Genomic DNA, 19,599 nt, shown 5'->3' with positions numbered 1-19,599 from the left:
CTTGGTTGGAGTAGCTGATCGATGTGTTCTGTCCTCCGTCCTCTGCCATGGTACCATGTGTCCTCTGCAGACTCCAGTGGACTGCCACATCCTCCATGTGCATCTGGATATGCTGTCCTCTGCTCCATCTGAGCCCCTGAGGAGGCCCAGCTCTGACACATCCACTCCCATTGCAGCCCATGGAACCTGCAGTTCTCTCCGTGGTTGGGGTTCAGAGTCCAGCAGTTCAGTTAGTAGAGAATGCCAAAGAAACCTCATCTGAGACCATCCCAGACCTGATTCTTGTGTGTGTTTGCCAATACAGAGTCTGGCGCAGTCCATCTACTCAAGTCAGCCTACACACACACATTGGCAGTTGGAATTGCTAGGTCAGTTCTGTCTCCAGCCCTATGTTTTACGCAACCCAATGGGTGTTGGAGCCACACATACTTGGCCTTCATGTAAACCAATGGGAACTGCAGCCTAGTCAGAGCGACCCACAATAACCCCCACCAGCCCCGCCCCTGCCCTGGTTCCTGTGCTTGCCAGTGTGTACAGCAGGTCTGGTCTGGTCTGTCACACATCCCATTCAGCTCTCATACATGTTGATGGGTACTGAAGCCCAGTTCGTTCCAACCAGCCCCACTATCCAGTCCACGCTGGTGCCAGTGGGTGCCAGCATCTAAGTCATGCCTGTGCCTGACAGAATTTGGCCCCTGTGCCAGCATCTGCCAGCTGATGCTACGGCAAAGCCCATTGAATCCACACCCGCACTGGCTTATGCATGTACCAGAAGGTACAGTCAGCTCAGCCTGGCTTTTTCCTGATCCAGCTCACATATAGGCCATCAGATGTTGTGGCCCTGCCCGACCTGGTCTGCCCCATTTCAGTTCTCATGCTCACCAGTGGGAGTGGTGGCCCAGCAGGGGGGCCCTCGCAGCCCCCTCACTAGGCCATCCCCACCACTCCCCGGGGTTCACATGTGCTGCTTAGGTGCTGTGGCCCAGTCTGGCACAGCCTGCCCTACCTCAGCATTTGCCAGTGGATGCTGCAGCCTGGCCAGGCCAGGCCCACCCCCAATTCCAACTCATGCTGGTGGGGGCTACAGCCTAGCCCAGCCCTGCCAGCCCCCAGTCCCGGCCCTCATGTGGACTGGCTGGTATTGCACCCTGACCTGGCCTGACCCACACTCCATTCTGGCACTAGGTTTCACCAGTTGGTGATATGGATTGACCCAGCCTGGCCTGCTCCCATCCTGCACCAAATGTACGCCAGTGGGTACCGTATTTTGGCCTGGTCTGGTGTGCTCCCCATCTTGTTTCTTGCATTCACCTGCAGGGAGCGTGTCCCAACAGAGGAGTTGATGTTTGATATTTTTCTTTAACTTATTTAGTTTCATTTGAAATGCAGAATCACATGGCCCGGCGCGATGGCGCAGTGGTTAAGGTCCTCACCTTGCACACCCGGGATCCCATATGGTCGCCAGTTCTAATCCTGGCAGCCCCACTTCCCATCCAGCTCCCTGCCTGTGGCCCGGGAAAGCAGTCGAAGACGGCCCAAAGTTTTGGGACCCTGCACCCACGTGGGAGACCCGGAAGAGGCTCCTGGCTTCGGATCGGCATAGCATCGGCCGTTGCGCTCACTCGGGGAGTGAATCATCGGACGGAAGATCTTCCTCTCTGTCTCTCATCTCTGTATATCCACCTTTCCAATAAAAATAAAATAAATCTTTAAAAAAAAAAATCACCATTAAAAAAAAAAAAAGAAATGCAGAATTACAGAGAGATAGGAAAAAGTGAATTTTCATCTACTGGTTCACTCCCCAAATGGACACAATGGCCAGACTGGTCCAAAGGCAGGAGCTTCTTCCGGTCTCCCACTTGGGCCGTCTTCTGCTGTTTTTCCCTAATGCATTAGCAGGGAGCTGGATCGCAAGTGCAGCTGGGGGTAGAACTGGTGCCATATAGGATGCCAGTGTGGCAGGCAGTTAACCTGATACACCACAGGTTGGCGTTTCTAGAATGGAAGACCCAGCAGGGCCCTGAGAGGGAAACAGGATAAGATGGGGCTTGGGTTTTCCCAGAACCCCGAAACCTCAACCCACCCCTCCGCCACCACCTGGCTGTGCTCTGGCACTCCCCTCCCCCACCACCTGGCTGCACTCCCTCCCTGGGCTGGCCATGGCACGAGACCAGCGCAGGCTGGGCATGGTGGTGTCTGTTTGGCTCTGTCACGTTCACTGAGCCAGTGGCCAGCACGGCCCGGTCTGTCGGGTATGACTGCCTGGGGGAAAAGCCAGCTGGCAGGTGTGTGTGACAGGCAAGTGGTGCTGCAGGAAGCTGGCCACGGCTAAGGGCATGGGGTGGGAGGGGTGCGTTGGGGGCTCCGATCTGAGCATGAGAAGGTACCTCCTGAGGCCGAGGCAGGGACAGAGGTAGCTGGGAGCCTGGCCCACAACCACCCTGGCCAGACCCTGTCCTTCTGGGAAACAGAGCCTCACTCTGGGTTCGAAGCACAGGCTGCAACCCCAGCCAGCCCCAGCGCACAGGGCCAACTGGATTCAGCAGGGTGGCTGGTGGCTGGGTAGCATCCCTGAGGTTGCCCCGGGGGCCCCTGTGCTTGCTGAGGGGTACAGTAGAGGCCTCTGAATAAATGAGTATAGGTGGCACTTTTTTTAAAAAAAAAAAGCTTTCATTTCTGTGTTTGTAATGAACATTTCAGGAATTGTTACAAAAGCTAATATAGAAATGGAGCCAGCACCTTGGAGTAGTAACCTAAGCTTCTGCCTGTTGTGCCAGAATCCCATGTGAGCACTGGTTCGAGTCCCAACTGCTCTACTTCTGATCCAGCTGTCTGCTGATGGGCCTGGGAAAGCAGCAGAGAATGGCCCAAGTGCCTGGGCCCCTGCACCTGCACGGGAGACATAGATGAAGCTCCAGGCCTCTGGTTTGGAATCAGCTCAGCTCTGGCTGTTGCGGCCACTTCGGGAGTGAAGCAGCAGACGCAAGGTTGATCTCCCTCCCTCTCCAATTCTTCCTTCCAAATTAAAATAAATAAATCTTGTTTTTAGAAAAGCCAATAGAGAGGAAACCTGGGAAAAGGAATTTTTAAAATATATAAATTTGTTTATTTGAAAAAGAGAGTTAAAGGGAGAGAGAAATCTCCCATCCGCTAGTTTTATCCTCAAGTGGCTACAAAACCAGGAACCAGAAACTCCATCCGGGGATCAGGATGGCCTGAGCGCTTGGGCCATCTTCTGCTTTCCCAGGCGTGTTAGCAGGGAGCTGAACCAGAAGTGGAGCACTGCTATGGGATGCCAGGATCCCAGATGGTGGCTTAACGTGCAGTCCCGCCCCGTCCACTGGGATTTTGTGTTCCCCTTGTGAATTCTGATGTCCACGTTGCGGGCCACCTTCTGGCCACCATGGACACAAACCAACCCCCGCTGGCTCCGAAGGAAAAGGAGATGGACTGTGTGCCAGGAGGGTGGCCTCAGGTGGCCCAGGATGAAGGCACATCTGTGGGGCTCCCATGCAGCCAGGGGTGCCTCTGTCCTGGCTTACCACCCCCCCTCTCCCTCCCGCAAGGTGTCCCAGTCTCCTGGGTAGCCCTTGGTCTACATCCCCAACCCTCCGCACCTGTCAGGTCCTCATTTGACCCCGCCCCCCCACCTCCAGGTGTCCCCTAGCGGGTGCTCAGCCTCCATCCAGCCACAGGTGGCACTTGCCTGCCTAGGGGAGCTGGGGGGAGGGGCAGAGCCAGGTCCCCGATGCCAGGCCCCGCCCCCGGCTCCTTGTAGACATCCTGCACATCGACAGCCTCTGGCAGTTCGAGAACCTGCGCAAGCTGCAGCTGGACAACAACATCATCGAAAGGATCGAGGGCCTGGAGAGCCTCGTGCACCTGGTCTGGCTGGGTAAGGAGGCCTGGGGCACAGGACACCTGCCAACATCCTCGCCAGCTGCTATGGGATGCCAGGATCCCAGGTAGCGATCACGTGGGACCCTCAGCTGCCAACCCAGCACGAGCCAGGAGGGGAGCAGGCTGCTGTCTCACACAAGGCGTGTGGCTCACTCAGGGCAAATGGGTAGCCCTGCTCCCCACCTGGCCAGGCGGGGTGCTTGGAAGGGTGGGGGCGGCGTGGCAGCTGCAGGTCCCTTTGCTTTCATCTTGACCAGAGTGGACAGGTAGCTGCTTGATGAGCCAGCCCGTGTGTGGGCTGCCAGAGCACTTCCTGTCTGCACCAGCACCCCATCACACAGATGTGCAAACAGGTCGTAAGACCTAAATGCAGCAGGAGCTTCGCAGCCCAGCTCTGTGCTCCCCCCACACGGGCTTTCCCAGGAGCACCTCTGTGTCTGGGGAGGGACTGGTGGACCCCCAGGAGTGAACCACAGCTCATAGAGGACCACCACAGGACCTGGAAGTAGCTGAGCTGGGACCCCAAAAGTGTTCTCCCACCCCTTATCTCCCTATATACTGTTATTGCTGCAACTGTGGACACCGGTGCCACCAGGGCCGCCAGCGATGGGCAGAAGCACTTGCAACTGTGCGGGAGGCTGAGCGTGAGGGAGTCTGGGGTACTGCAGCCACGTCACAGCTGCAGCCACTGAGGCCGCGAAGCCGCCAGGCAGCATGGTGGCCTGTGCCAACGCCTCCACATCCTCCCTCTCTCTCTCTCTCTCTCTCTCTCTCTCTCTCTCTCTCTCTCTCTCAGAGCTGAAGAGAGCGGCCTGAAGGCAACCCAGACAAGACATTAGGATACTGTGTTTTTTTCCTCTTTATTTTTTTTGGTAAGATTTCTTTCTTTTTTTTTATTGGACAGGCAGATTTTTACAGAGAGAGCTTCCATCAGCTGGTTCACTCACCAAAACGGCCCGAGCTGAGCCTGCAGGAGCCGAGGGACTGGGTGGGAAGTGGAACCTGATGGCCTAGCCAAGACCAGCCCTCTCACCTCCGTGCGTCACATGGTAGAAGGGGCAAGGTGTACCTAGCACCACTTCCACACAACCGCCGTGGGCATCATCCCCCAGCGATGGGAACACACACACACACACACACACACACACAACACACCGGAATGAGAAAGAGCCACTAAGCAGGCCTCCCCCAGCCTGCTGTCATTACACACTTAGCTGGGACACCACATCTCACAGGAGCTGGTGAAGTCCCAGCTGCTCCACTTCCCATCCAGCTCCTTACTACTGCAGCTGGGAAAAGCAGACTTGAGCCCCTGCCATCCACATGGGAGACCCAAATGAAGTCCCAGGCTCCTGAACCCAGCCTCAGTGGGTTGTTGGAGCCATTCGGACAGTGAACCAGTGGATAGAAGACCTCTCTCTTTCAACTCTAATTCTGCCTTTCAAATAAAAATAAATGAAACAAATAATAATAATAACTAGAAGAACCAAGAAGCTATATATATTTTTAACAAAGATTTATTTTTTATTTTTATTGCAAAGTCAGATATACAGAGAGGAGCAGAGACAGAGAAGATCTTCTGTCCAATGATGCACTCTCCAAGTGACCACAAATGGCCAGAACTGAGCCAATCCTAAGCCAGCAACTTCCTCTGGGTCTCCCATGCGGGTTCAGGGTCCCAAGGCTTTGGGCCATCCTCGACTGCTTTCCCAGGCCACAAGCAGAGAGCTGGATGGGAAGTGGGGCTGCCAGGATTAGAACCAGCGGCCCTGTTTGTTTATCCCAGCACATTCAAGGCGAGGACTTTAGCCACTAGGCCACCACACCAGGCCCAGCTATAATTCTTTTAGTCCAGTGGGAAAGAGAACAGCATTTGGTAGGCTTTCATTCAGAGGCAGCTGTGCCAGCATCTCTGACACTGTATTTGAGATGGAGGGAGAGAGAGAGCAAGGGAGGGGGGCTTCCTCCACCACTGACAGGCAGAAGAGGCTGGCAAAGGGTGGGGAGGGGTGAGGCTGATCTTACACTTGCCCTCTACAAGCTGTCACTTGGGGCTGGCCGTGATGGCTGTCGTGTGGATTTCCAAGCTCAGCTGCCTGGTGTCCTGGTCAGGCGGCAGCGAGCCTGAGAGCTCGTGTGAGGCTGGTTCCAAGATCCCAGGGGATGACCGAGGCCAGGGCTGCGCCAAGATACAAGTCAGGAAGTCAGCGGGAAGATGAATGTCAAAGCCAGCTGGAGGAGTCAGGGCCCAGCCTGGCAGTTCAGACACCTGCAGCACACCCCAGCCTGCCTGGGTTTGATGCCAAGTCTGCCTCCCGGTGCCAAGCTTCCTGCCAACGCTGGCTCTGCGAGGCAGTGGTGGGGGACTCAGTTAAGCTGGGCCTCCGCCAGCAGATGGAGAAGGCCGGGACCTAATCCTCCCGCCTCCAGCTCCCTGCTTCAGCCTGCCCCCAACCCAGGCTCGATTGTTGTGGGCATCCGGAAAGGAACCAGGAATGTAGGAGCCCTCCCAGGTGTGTCTCGTTGCCTCCCTCGGAGAAATAAACTGGTATTTATGACAGCACATTCATAAGGGGGCTGGTGTTGTGGCCCAATGGGTTAAGCCGCCACCTGCACCCACTGGCATTCCATGTCGCATTGCTGGTTCAAGTCTTGGCTGTTCTGCCTCCTTGCTCCTGGTTCATGTGCCTGGCAAGGCAGTGGAAGATGACCCAAGGCCAACTGCTTGGGCCCCTACCACCCATGTGGGGAAACCCAGATAGGAGTTCAAGGCTTCTGGCTTCAGCCTGGCCTGGCCCTGGCCATTGTGGTCCTCTGTTCAAGATGTTTATTTTTGTGCAAAATCCGTGCTACTTTTGTCGTGATGTACACTTCTGGTGCGCCTGTTGGAGACCCCTGGCATGAGTGGATTTTTGACATTTCTTGGCCTGGCAGAGCTGCCAGCGGAGACATCTGCAGCCCGGATCTGAACACTTGGCTGCGAGTCCTGGCATCCTTCCCCACTGCGGCTTCCTGCGAACACGCGCCCTCGGGAGCAGCAGGGCCTAGCCCAACTGGCTCAACTCCTGCCACACACACGGTGCGGCCTGCATGCAGTTCCCAGCTCCTGACTTTGATCTGGCCCAGCCCTTGACCATGGTGGGCATTTGGGTCATGACCCAATGGAGGACAGCTCGCTCCCTCTCTTTTTTTTATCTGTGTGCCTCTCAAAATAAATCAAATAAACATTTAAAAAATAATTTGTTGGGCCCGGCGAGATAGCGTAGTGGCTAAGGTCTTGGCCTTGCACGCCCCAGGATCCCATATGGTCGCCAGTTCTAATCCCAGCAGCCCCACTTCCCATCCAGCTCCCTGCTTGTAGCCTGGGAAAGCAGTCGAAGACGGCCCAAAGCCTTGGGACCCTGCACCCGCATGGGAAACCAGGAAGAGCTCCTGGCTCCTGGCTTCAGATTGGCTCAGCTCCAGCCGTTGCTGCTGCTTGGAGAGTGAATCATCAGACGGAAGATCTTCCTCTCTGTCTCTCCTCCTCTCTGTATATCTGCCTTTCCAATAAAAATAAATCTTAAAAAAAAATTTTGTTCCCCCAAAAGAAGCTCATCTTGAATTCCTTTTTGCTCGAACTTCTTAAAGTACTCTAATATTTGCATGTAACTCACTCACATCCTCTCATTTAAATTATTCCTGGATTGGGACCAGTACAATGGCACAGCAAACTAAGCCTCCGCCTACAGAGCTGGCGTCCCTCATAGGCACCGGTTCAAGGCCCGGCTGTTCCCTTCTCTTGTCTCCATGATAATGGGCCTGGGAAAGCAGCAGAGAATGGCGCAAGTGCTTGGGGCCCTGCACCCACACTGGGAGAGCCGGAGGAAGTCCCAGGCTCTGGCTTTTAACCGGCCTAGCTGCAGCCATTTTAGCTATTTGGGAAGTGAGCCACGTGATGAAAGTGCTCTTTCTCTCATTATCTCTCTCTGCCTCTTCCCAACTCTGTAAATTTGCCTTTCAGATAAAACAAATATATGTTTTAAATCATATATGTTGAATGTTATATTTATATATAAATATATTAAATATGTATTTGAATTATATGAAATCTTTTCTATGAAATAAATTACATAATTTTCTATAATAAATAATAATACTACATTATATAAAATAAAATTATAATATATGATATATTAAATATGCATTATTATATGTTATATAATATAATAATAAAAAATTTATATGTAATATATAATAATAGTATGTGTGGTGTTATATTAATATGTTATAAAATAATATTGTAATTATATAATATATAATAATTATATATTATACATGTCGTAATATATCATATATAATATATTATATAATATATATATATATAAATTAAGTATGTATATATCCCTGGGACCCAGCGCAATGGCTCAATTGGCTAAATCCTTGTCTTACAAACACCAGGACCTCATACGGGCACTGGTTTGTGTCCCAGCTGCTCCACTTCCCCTCCAGCTCCCTGCTTGTGGCCTGGGAGGGCAGTGGAGGACAGCCCGAAGCCTTGGGACCCTGCACCCTCGTGGGAGACCTGGAAGAGGCTCCTGGCTTCAGATTGGCACAGCACCAGCCATTGTGGTCACTTGGGGAGTGAAACAAGAGATGGAAGATCTTTTTCACTCTATCTCTTTCTCTCTGTAAATCTGCCTTTCCAACATAAAATTTAAAAATCTTTAAAAATATTTTTTGTTCCAAAAAAATACATATTTTGTTCCTGGATTACTTTCCATACCCAATCCAGTTAGGTAAGTGAGCTGAACTCATAACACTCAGTAAGCCTGTCAGTGCTGAGCCGAGGGGAGGTGCGTCCACGCGTCAGCGCTCCCACCAAGCACAGACTGAGTGCCGCCCACGAGTGCAGCTCGGGGTGGAGGTGGGTCAGCAGGCGAGGCTTCCAGAAAACCCTAAACTTCCGGGGTCGGGGGGATGGCGGTTGGAGGGCAAGGTGCGCTGCCATGGCATCGCGGCCAAGCACCTCTGCCTAGTGCGTCATTTCATGACCAACCTTCTGTCGCCCACGCCCTCACAGCTCTCTCCCCTTCCCAGATCTATCTTTCAACAACATCGAGGTCATCGAGGGGCTGGACACCCTGGTGAACCTCGAGGACCTGAGCTTGTTCAACAACCGCATCTGCCGGATCGACTCCCTGGACGCGCTGGCCAAGCTGCAGGTGCTGTCGCTGGGCAACAACCAGATCGACAACATGATGAATGTGAGTGGGCAGGCCACATGGGACCGTGCGAATACACAGGCTCACAGGGACACACCTGCAGGCTCACAGGGACACACCTGCAGGCTCACAGGGACACACCTGCAGGCTCACACGGACACACCTGCAGGCTCACAGGGACACACCTGCAGACTCACACGGACACACCTGCAGACTCACACGGACACACCTGCAGGCTCACTGGGACACACCTGCAGGCTCACAGGGACACACCTGCAGGCTCACAGGGACACACCTGCAGACTCACACGGACACACCTGCAGACTCACACGGACACACCTGCAGGCTCACACGGACACACCTGCAGGCTCACACGGACACACCTGCAGGCTCACACGGACACACCTGCAGGCTCACACGGACACACCTGCGGGCTCACACGGACACACCTGCGGGCTCACACGGACACACCTGCGGGCTCACACGGACACACCTGCAGTCTCACACTCACGGGTGCAGGCTCACACGGACACACCTGCAGGCTCACAGGGACACACCTGCAGGCTCACACAGACACACCTGCAGGCTCACAGGGACACACCTGCGGGCTCACAGGGACACACCTGCGGGCTCACAGGGACACACCTGCCTGCTCACAGGGACACGCCTGCAGGCTCACAGGGACACACCTGCAGGCTCACACGGACACACCTGAAGGCTCACAGGGACACGCCTGCAGGCTCACACGGACACACCTGCAGACTCACACGGACACACCTTCCTGCTCCCACGGACACACCTGCAGGCCCACACAGACACACCTGCAGGCTCACAAGGACACACCTGCAGGCTCACACAGACACACCTGCAGGCTCACAGGGACACACCTGAAGGCTCACAGGGACACACCTGCAGGCTCACACGGACACACCCACAGACTCACACGGACACACCTGCGGGCTCACACGGACACACCTGCGGGCTCACACGGACACACCTGCAGACTCACACGGACACACCTGAAGGCTCACAGGGACACGCCTGCAGGCTCAACGGACACACCTGCCTGCTCACACGGACACACCTGCAGGCTCACAGGGACACACCTGCCTGCTCACACGGACACACCTGCAGGCTCACAGGGACACACCTGCCTGCTCACACGGACACACCTGCAGGCTCACAGGGACACACCTGCAGGTTCACACAGACACACCTGCAGGATCACACGGACACACCTGCCTGCTCACACGGACACACCTGCAGGCTCACACGGACACACCTGCGGGCTCACACGGACACACCTGCAGGCTCACATGGACACACCTGCCTGCTCACACGGACACACCTGCAGGCTCACTGGGACACACCTGCAGGTTCACACAGACACACCTGCCTGCTCTCACGGACACACCTGTAGGCTCACACGAACACACCTGCAGGCTCACACGGACACACCTGCAGGCTCACACGGACACACCTGCAGGCTCACACGGACACACCTGCAGGCTCACACGGACACACCTGCAGGCTCACACAGACACACCTGAAAGATCACACGGACACACCTGCAGGCTCAACGGACACACCTGCAGGCTCACACGGACACACCTGCGGGCTCACACTCACGGGTGCAGGCTCACACGGACACACCTGCAGGCTCACAGGGACACACCTGCAGGCTCACACGGACACACCTGAAGGCTCACACGGACACACCTGCAGGCTCACACAGACACACCTGCAGGCTCACATGGACACACCCGCAGGCTCACAGGGACACACCTGTAGGTTCACACGGACACCTGCGGGCTCACAGGGACACACCTGCAGGCTCACACGGACACACCTGCAAGCTCACACAGACACACCTGCAGGATCACACGGACACACCCGCAGGCTCACACTCACAGGTGCAGGCTCACACAGACACACCTGCAGGCTCACAGGGACACACCTGTAGGCTCACACTCACGGGTTTTGTGTTGATTTCGGTGGGCTCTTTCATAAGCGCAGGTACAGCTGAGCGGTCTGTCTCTCCACTTCCAAACCCCTTTCCCGACGTGCTAGACGATGAACTCTGTGCACAGGGGTTTGTTTGGGTCACCACAGTTCCTAGAACTGGTCATGGCCACCTGTAGCAGCCACCGTGATGGCAGTAGCTTCATTATTTCCTCTGAGTCTCAGGCTCATTCCACCCAGTGCTGGATGCACTTGACCCTTTTGTCTGTGGAGACCGGGATGTTCAAGCCTTGTTTCTCCATCCAGGAGGGGAGGGTTTTGACCAGCCCTAGGTGACAAGAAGGCCATGTCCCGTTGGTGCCAGGCTTACCATGTCTGTGTGACACTGACACAGCTGACTTCTGGAAAAGGCTGGCTGCCCCTGCACTCCCCACAGCAGGTTCCCAGCAGGCCGGTGCTGAGATACCTGTCGCTTGGAGGTAAGGGCCTGCATGCCCAAGGTGACCCAGCGAGGGCCTCCCCAGTTTGTGCCTGGCCATGCTCCAGCCTAGCCAACAACCCTGAGAGCTACCCAGAATTTCTGTCCAATGGCCTGTGCTGCCAATCCCAGCTGGCTTAGGTGGACAGCATGTAAGTCTGGTACTGGTGGCAAGGCAGTCTTGGCAGATGCAGGTCTATATGGGGGTCATCATCCCTGTCCAGCATCCCCCCCTTTGTACCTCCTCACCCCTGCAATGGCTGGGGAGACCCAGCACTGAGTGAACAGATGGCTGGGGACTCGTGGAATGGACGTTGCTGCTTTGTGGTTGTTCTGAGCACTCAGCATGCAGAGTGGCCAGCGCATGGGGTGAGGCTCTTGGTTTCTTGTCCTCTTTTTATTTTTTAAAAAGATTTATTTATTTTTATTGGAAAGTCAGATATACAGAGAGGAGGAGAGACAGAGAGAAAGATCTTCCGTCTGATGATTCACTTCCCAAGTGAGCGCAACGGCTGGAGCTGAGCCAATCTGAAGCCACGAGCCAGGAGCTCTTCCGGGTCTGCCACACAGGTGCAGGGTCCCAAGGTTTTGGGCCGTCCTCGACAGGCCACAAGCAGAGAGCTGGATGGGAAGCGGGGCCGCCGGGATTAGAACCGGCACCTGTATGGGATCCCAGGCGTGCAAAGCGAGGACTTTAAACACTATGCTATTGTGCTGGGTCCAAAAAACTTAGAATTTTTTTAAAAATGTATTTATTTCAACGGGAGAGAGAGATAGAGGGAGGGATGGAAAGAGGTCTTCCATCTGCTGGTTCACTCTCCAGCCAGGCCTGGACTAGCCTTAAACTAATAGTCTGTGACTCCATCTGAGCATCCCATCCTCTGCTGCTTTCCCAGGTGCATTAACATGCAGTTAGATGGGAAGTGGAGCAGCTAGGATTCTCTCCTGTGCCCATCTTGGATGCCTACACCGCAGGCAGAGGCTTAAGCTAACATGCCACGGTGCCAAACCCACAGGAGATCTCTTCATTAGACCTTAGCGTGCCCGTGGCTCCCATTGTCCTTGGAGGAAACTGACCACAGCCTGCGTGGTCTCTCATGACCCAGCTCCTGGCCTTGCCCAGTCAGATCCAGGCCTCCCCCATCCTGGCCGAGTTCTTCCTGCTGTGCACTGGGTTCCTGTTCTGGTGACCCCTCCTCTCACTGGTGGGTACTGTCAGTTCTGAGTTGCTTTGTTTTTTAAGGTTGATTTATTTTTATTAGAAAGGCAGAGTTATAGGAAAAAGGAGAGAGAAAGATCTTCCATCCACTGGATCACTCCCCAAGTGGCCGCAACGAGATGACCCTGTATTAAAGCCTGGAGATTCTTCCAGGTCTCCCACACAGGTGCAGGGTCCCAAGGCTTTGGGCCGTCCTTGACTATTTTCCCAGGCCACAGGCAGGGAGCTGGATGGGAAGTGGAGCAGCTGGGATATGAACCCGCATGCACAGGGGAGCCCAGCTCATGCAAGGCGAGGGCCCTGTCAATGTGGTTTTTAGCTTTCTCTGCCCACCTTCCTCCCCTAACTCCCACCCCAGCAGGGTGTCCTGCTGGTGGGCGGGTCACAGGTGGCTGCTCATGGAGCACCATTTGGTGAAGAGACATAGAACATTCATGAAGCTTCATGGTTGCAAAGAACACCCTGCTCCAAGGACCCACGGATGCAGACAGCCAGGGGCAGCAGCCACACAAGCCCCAAGGACCGGCCCTTCGTGGGGAGACGTCGCTCACAGCTTAGTCCTTTGGGGCTCTCTTAGCGACACCCCTAAGCCCACAGTAACCCCGACAGCCCTGCACCTCATCTCCAGGGCCTGAGAGTGCCTGCCTGGGGCAGGTGTATGTGTGCGTGGGAGGGTTCCAGGAATGTGGCAGCCGCAACGCGGGGTCCCTCCCCTCCATACTCCACATGCAGCTCCTCTACCTGCGGAGGTTCAAGTGCCTGCGGACGCTCAGCCTGGCCGGGAACCCGGTGGCCGAAGCGGAAGACTACAAGATGTTCATCTACGCCTACCTGCCCGACCTTGTGTACCTGGACTTCCGCCGCATCGACGACCACATGGCACGTGCCCTTGGCCCCGGCCCCGGGGGTCCAGCGCCGGGCCTCCCTCTGGGCATCTTGGGGGCCCAGCGCTAGGCTACCCTGTGGGCATCGCCTCGAGGTGCAACGTGGCCCTGCAGCCCGGAGTCTGGTTCACTTAGGGGAAGCAGGGGAGAGGGCTCAGCGGGAAGCCAGGCTTAACTTCCGTCCAACCCCTGCCCCCCGTTAGCCAACTGTTGTTAGGCGCTTATCAAACCAGGCCCATGGCGTGGATCTGACCCCAAGCCAGGACCCCAGGGGAGGGGCTGGCCCGCCCGCTGGGGTGACTCTCCCAGCAGAATCTCCCTCTCACCCCTTGGTGCCCACAGCCCGGGGCTCCCAACTGCCCTTCCCCCCTGCCTCCACCTCCCCTTTTCTTCAGCTGTGCATTGTGATCTGGGGGTGGAGAAAAGAAAGATCTGGTCCCATTTGCGAGGCCTTGGGGGCGGGACCGGGGTGGGAACACACACGCACATGCCTACACACGCACATACACATGCGCACGTGTGCACAATTGCGCACGCACGTGCACACACACACGCCGCGGGCGTGGCCCCTGGGTGCTGCCGGCGACTGATACCTCTCCGTGGAGGCACACATAGAGATGTGGTGACGTCAGTCGGTCCTCCTCCATCTGCGAGCTCTTCTTCTCACAGGACCTGAAGCCGAGGCAGTGTTATTTATTTATTCCTCTGTAAGGCAGAAACAGAGAGAGAGAAATCTTGCATGTTTGCAAGTGCTTTTTTGTTCCCCTGCATGGCCACAACAGCCAAGGCTGGGCCAGGCTGAAGCCAGGAGCCTGGAGCTCCATCTGGGTCTCCCACGTAGACGCAGGGACCCCGGCACTTGAACATCTGCCGCTGCTTTCGCAAGCACATTCGCAGGAAGCTGGATGGGAAGTGGGCAGCTGGGACTTAAACTGAAGCCCACCATGTGAGATGTCAGCATTTCAGGCAGCCGACAGAGGCAGCATCGTGGGCAAGTTATTTGGGACTCTCACATCCTATATCAGAGTCCCAGCTGAGGCTCCGCCTCCAAGGACTAGGATGCTGTAGCATAGTGTGAGCTGTGGTTGGGCGCCTCACTGCCCTGGAAACAAACGAAGGCTCCTCTCCTGAGGCAGGCCTTCGCCTGGAGTCAGAGCCTTGCACCACGCAGGGGCACCTGCACCAACCCCACCCCACCGTCCACAAGGATCTCTGCCCTGGAGCCTGTCGCAGCCCATCCAAGAGCTGGGATGGGGTGCAGTGGGGGCGGGAAGGACAGCTGGCCCTTGCCCTTGGCAACCAAGACCCCCAAAGACAGGCCCCTAAGGGGTCATCCCAGCTGTTTAATTCCTCTTGCACCAGAATGCACGAGCCCTTCTCCCTCCCATGCCCTCACAGCCTCAGAAAGGGACTTGGCCAACCCCTGCCAATCACACTGCCAGGACAGTGTGTGTGTGTGTGGGGGGGGGGGTCCTGCATGACTACGCCCTGGGGATAGGGTGGGGTGGGGGGAAGAAGAATCAGTGAGCCCTGGTAACGCCGTCACCCCACCTTCCCCGGTCAGAGAGAGCTGGCAGAGGCCAAGCACCAGTACAGCATTGACGAGCTGAAGCACCGGGAGAACCTGACACAGGCCCGGCTGGAAGCTGAGCAGGAGCAGCGCGAGGAGCTGGAGGCGCACAAGGTGGGTCCCTGTCCTCAGGGACCCCGGGGTGGGGGTGGGGGTATCCCAGCAGCCACGGTGCCTTCCAGCACATGGCAGCTCCCTCCGCTGCACCCCTGGCCCTGCCTGCTCCCTGGCACCCTGACCCTCAGCGCTCGCTCCAGAGGCCAGGGGCGGGATGGGAGGGCTGCAGAGGTGGTGCTGCACGCTATCACCACAGGGTGATGGAATAACTCCTGCCCATGCATGGCATCCCCCGCCCCTCACCCCAGGAACAGCCCCAAGTTCAGCCTGGCCCTGCACCCTTGCTGGCCAACCTCTCTCCCACTGAGCCCCGCCCCTCCAGGCAGCCAGTCCCTACCACGTGGGAGGTTGCAGCTCTGAGAATCCAAGTGTCAGCCCCGGCTGTGGGCCCTGCCCTGGGAACCTTCTTTCCAAAGCCTTACATAGGCCTGCGGTGGAGGCATCCCATGTGGGTGTGCTCCACCTCCCATCCTGCACCCTGCTGATGCGCCTGGGAAAGCAGCAGAGGATGCCTTGATTCCCACCCTGCACCCCCCAACCTCCAAGGGCAACTTCCCCAGCAGTGGCACCGCTGTCCCCTCCCTGGTGCCCTGGCACCGAGGTCACCATGCCACCTCCATGTGTCTGCCTGCAGGCAGCCTTCGTGGAGCACCTCAACGACTCCTTCCTGTTCGACAGCATGTACGCCGAGGACGTGGAAGGCAACAAGCTGTCCTACCTGCCCGGCGTCGGGGAGCTGCTTGAGACATATCCTTGCCCGGGCTGTCCCTGCCTCCTCTGCTGGAGCCTGTTAGGGAGAACCTGCTTCCCGGCCGGCTTTGGGCCTTGGATGCATCATCTTGTGATGTGACCCCCCGGCTGAGTGGAGGCCCCCTTTGTGGGAGCAATGGTACCAGCCTGCAGGATGCACAGTCTGCCGAGCTCCGAGGAGGAGACGTAGCAGGGGACACCCTCGAGGGAGCTGGGGTAGCCTGGCACAGGTGGGGTTTCCGAGCTGGATCTTCAGCGGCAAGGTAGATGTTCTGATGCCTCACATTACCAGCCACGCTCTCTTTGCTGTGGTTTGCTGTGTTCTCACTTGCTGCATTTTCTCTTTAAGATTGAGTTGTTTACTTAAAAGGCAGTGTGACAGAGATCTTCTGTACACTGGCCACAAAAGCCAGGGCTGGGGCCCGGCGCGGTGGCGCAAGTGGTTAAAGGTCCTCGCCTTGCACGCCCGGGATCCCATATGGGCGCCGGTTCTAATCCCGGCAGCCCCGCTTCCCCTCCAGCTCCCTGCCTGTGGCCTGGGAAAGCAGTCGAGGACGGCCCAAAGCTTTGGGACCCTGCACCCTCGTGGGAGACCCAGAAGAGGCTCCTGGCTTCGGATCGGCATAGTATCGGCCCGTTGCGCTCACTTGGGGAGTGAATCATCGGACGGAAGATCTTCCTCTCTGTCTCTCCTCTCTGTATATCCGCCTTTCCAATGAAAAAATAATAAAAATAAATCTTTAAAAAGCCAGGGCTGGTCCAGGCCTGTGTTAGAAGTCTGGCACTTCCTCTGGGTCTCACACGTGGGTTCAGGGACCCATGCTGCTTTCCAAGGTGCATTGGCACGGAGCTGGGTGGGAAGTGGAGCAGCCGGGACTTGAACCAGTGCCCTGTATGGGATGCCAGTACTTCAGATTATAGTTTGCTTTTCTTTCTCTCTCTTCCTCCCTCCCTCCTTTCCTTCCTCTTTTCTTCCTTCCTTCTTTTCTCCTTTTTTTTTCCCCAAGCTGCTAAAATTGACTTAAAGGTAAGGAACTCACAGACACACATGCACCACATTAGGGACCACGTGGGCAGCAAGAGGACAGGTGTGAGACAGAACGTGTTCCTGGCTTCATCTTGTGACCACGTCCTTGCTTTGCCTCCTTCTGCTCTGCCCCAGGGCCTCTTCCTGTGGTCCCCAGCTCTGTGTCCCAGCAGAGTGCCAGGAGTTGGGGGCCGGGGCTCTACCCACTGCACTCTGAACGCTAGCCTCCAGCCCTTCTTCTGTCAGCTGAAAACCTGGATTCAAGTCCTGCAGGCGTGGCTCTGCATAGCACGCCCTGGCTGGTGGCAGACCACCCACCCCCGCCCTCATCAGCCCCACGCTTCCTTAATGGGCTCCTCACCTACAAGGACAAGTTCGTCATCATCTGCATGAACATTTTCGAGTACGGCCTAAAGCAGCAGGAGAAGCGGAAGGCGGAGTTGGACACCTTCACCGAGTGCATTAAGGAAGCCATCTGGGATAACCAGCAGCAGGGCAGGCTCCGCATCGCCCAGTTCGAGGAGAAGCATCTGCTGGTAGGGTTCCCGCCCCTCCCCTTCTGACCACACCCCAACCACAGCATGGCCATCCATCGCCGTCAGCGACCATCAGCCCTGGCGCGGGGGAGATGGGGACAGCGACTCCTCCCGCCCCCTGTTCTCCTCTTGTTCATTCACCATCCAGGACCTGATGCCCAGGCTCCGCTGGGTGGGCCTTCCTGCCACCTGTTAAGGGAGGAGCTGGGAGTGAGTGCAGAGGGTGCTGCCGGCCTTGGTGGGTGAGGGGTGGCTCTGAACTGGAGCCGAGCCCCGCAGCCCACTCTGGGGTGCAGTAGGGCCAAGTAGGCGATTGGTTATTGATGGGTTATTTGATGGAATTTGCCCTTGTAGTGAGCGTGACTTTTTGTTTCTTTTCGTTAATGAAAAGATTTATTGGTTGATTTCAAAGTCACAGTGAGAGGGAGAGAGAAGCATCTTCCATCCGCTGGTTCACTCTCCAAATGGCATCAATAGCCAGGCGGGAGGAGCCACTTTCTTTGAACCAGTGAGTGAACACGATGGACAGAAGGAAAGGGGAGGGAAGACAGGAACACCAGAGGCCAGCACAGCCCGCTGTACTCAACCCTGGGCGTGAGGCACCGGCACAAATGTTCATCACTGCTGGGAGCTAGAACGACAGAAGAGGGGCTGGCATGGGGGCTCAGCAGGCTAACCCTCCACCTGCAGCGCCACCGGCCACAATGGGCATGGGTGTGTGTCCCAGCTGCTCCACTCACTTCCTGTCCAGCTCCCCACTTAGGATCTGGGAGAACAGCAGAGCAGGACCCCATCTCCCCTCCCCTGAACACTGCCCCTTCGCCCTGTGGATGATTTTGAGGTAAAGATACTTAACAGCTGTGGGTGCAGAAAGCTTCTCTCTCTCTCTCTCTCTTTTTTTTTTTAAAGATTTATTTATTTTTATTGCAAAGTCAGATTTACAGAGAGGAGGAGAGACAGAGAGGAAGACCTTCCATCCGATGATTACTCCCCAAGTGACCACAACGGCTGGTGCTGTGCCGATCCAAAGCCAGGAGCCCAGATCCTCTTCCGGGACCACGCAGGTGCAAGGTCCCAAGGCTTTGGGCCGTCCTCGACTGCTTTCCCGGGCCACAAGCAGGGAGCTGGATGGGAAGCAGAGCTGCCGGAGTTAGAACCAGCGCCCAATTAGGATCCTGGCGCATTTAACGCGAGGACTTTAGCTGCTAGGCCATGGTGGCGCCCCTCCCCCCCAGCCCTTTTAAAACCTGATAACAACAGTTGAAAGTCCCATGACAACAAGTGTGCCCTTTCCCCTCCTGACCCACCCTGCTGTACCCAGCAATGAGAGCTGTGGCCTCGGGCCTCCACCCGTCTCTACCTGTCCCTTCCACAGCGTGGCCCGCCCCGGCTTCATCTGCACTTTTCTGTCATTTTCACCACGCATGGCTCTTTGTGTAATTCAACGTCTGAGTTTCCGGCCCTAACCCAGCCACTCTGGCACTGTGGTCTCAGACAAGCCAAGTATCCAACCTGTGAGAGAGAAATTTCTGGGGCCAGCGTTGTGGGGGAGCAGCTGAAGCTGCCACCTGCAGTGCCAGCATTCCGTGTGCACGCTGGTGCGTGTCCTGGCTGCTCCACGTCCCACCAAGCTCCGTACTGATGCACTTGGAAAGGTGTAGGTGCCTTACACCCACCTGCGGCCCCCACCTCCCTCTGAAACTTCAGCACATGCACCATGGCCAGTAGCTCTTGATTTAACGGGGTTATTGATAAAGATTTATTTGTTGGAAAAATGAGGTTATAGAGGAGGGGGGAGAGAGAGAGATTTTTACCTCTTGGTTCATGCTCTACAACATCTGGGGCTGGGCCAGACCTAAGCCAGGGGCCAAGAACTTCTTCTGGGTCTTTTTACATGGGTGCAGGGGTCAAAATACTTGGGTCATCTTCTGTTGCTTTCCCTGGAGCATTAG

General features: G+C 56.1%; 1 protein-coding gene across 1 annotated transcript in view; it reads left to right on the top strand.

Annotated features, from left to right (window-relative positions):
* Window positions 1-19,599, top strand: part of DRC3 (dynein regulatory complex subunit 3) — a 29,555-nt gene that overhangs the window by 2,478 nt on the left and 7,478 nt on the right. Inside the window, exons 2-7 of the mRNA XM_040974544.1 lie at window positions 3,779-3,895; window positions 8,980-9,146; window positions 13,496-13,642; window positions 15,212-15,331; window positions 15,969-16,081; window positions 17,473-17,647. Of these exons, the coding sequence (XP_040830478.1) occupies window positions 3,779-3,895; window positions 8,980-9,146; window positions 13,496-13,642; window positions 15,212-15,331; window positions 15,969-16,081; window positions 17,473-17,647 (839 nt within the window). The remainder of the gene's footprint in view (window positions 1-3,778; window positions 3,896-8,979; window positions 9,147-13,495; window positions 13,643-15,211; window positions 15,332-15,968; window positions 16,082-17,472; window positions 17,648-19,599) is intronic.

Source organism: Ochotona curzoniae, unplaced genomic scaffold (genome assembly GCF_017591425.1).
Source record: "Ochotona curzoniae isolate NIBS_2020 unplaced genomic scaffold, NIBS_Ocur_1.0 contig_2456, whole genome shotgun sequence".
Lineage (NCBI taxonomy): Eukaryota > Metazoa > Chordata > Mammalia > Lagomorpha > Ochotonidae > Ochotona > Ochotona curzoniae.
This window is presented reverse-complemented; position numbering and strand designations above follow the sequence as displayed.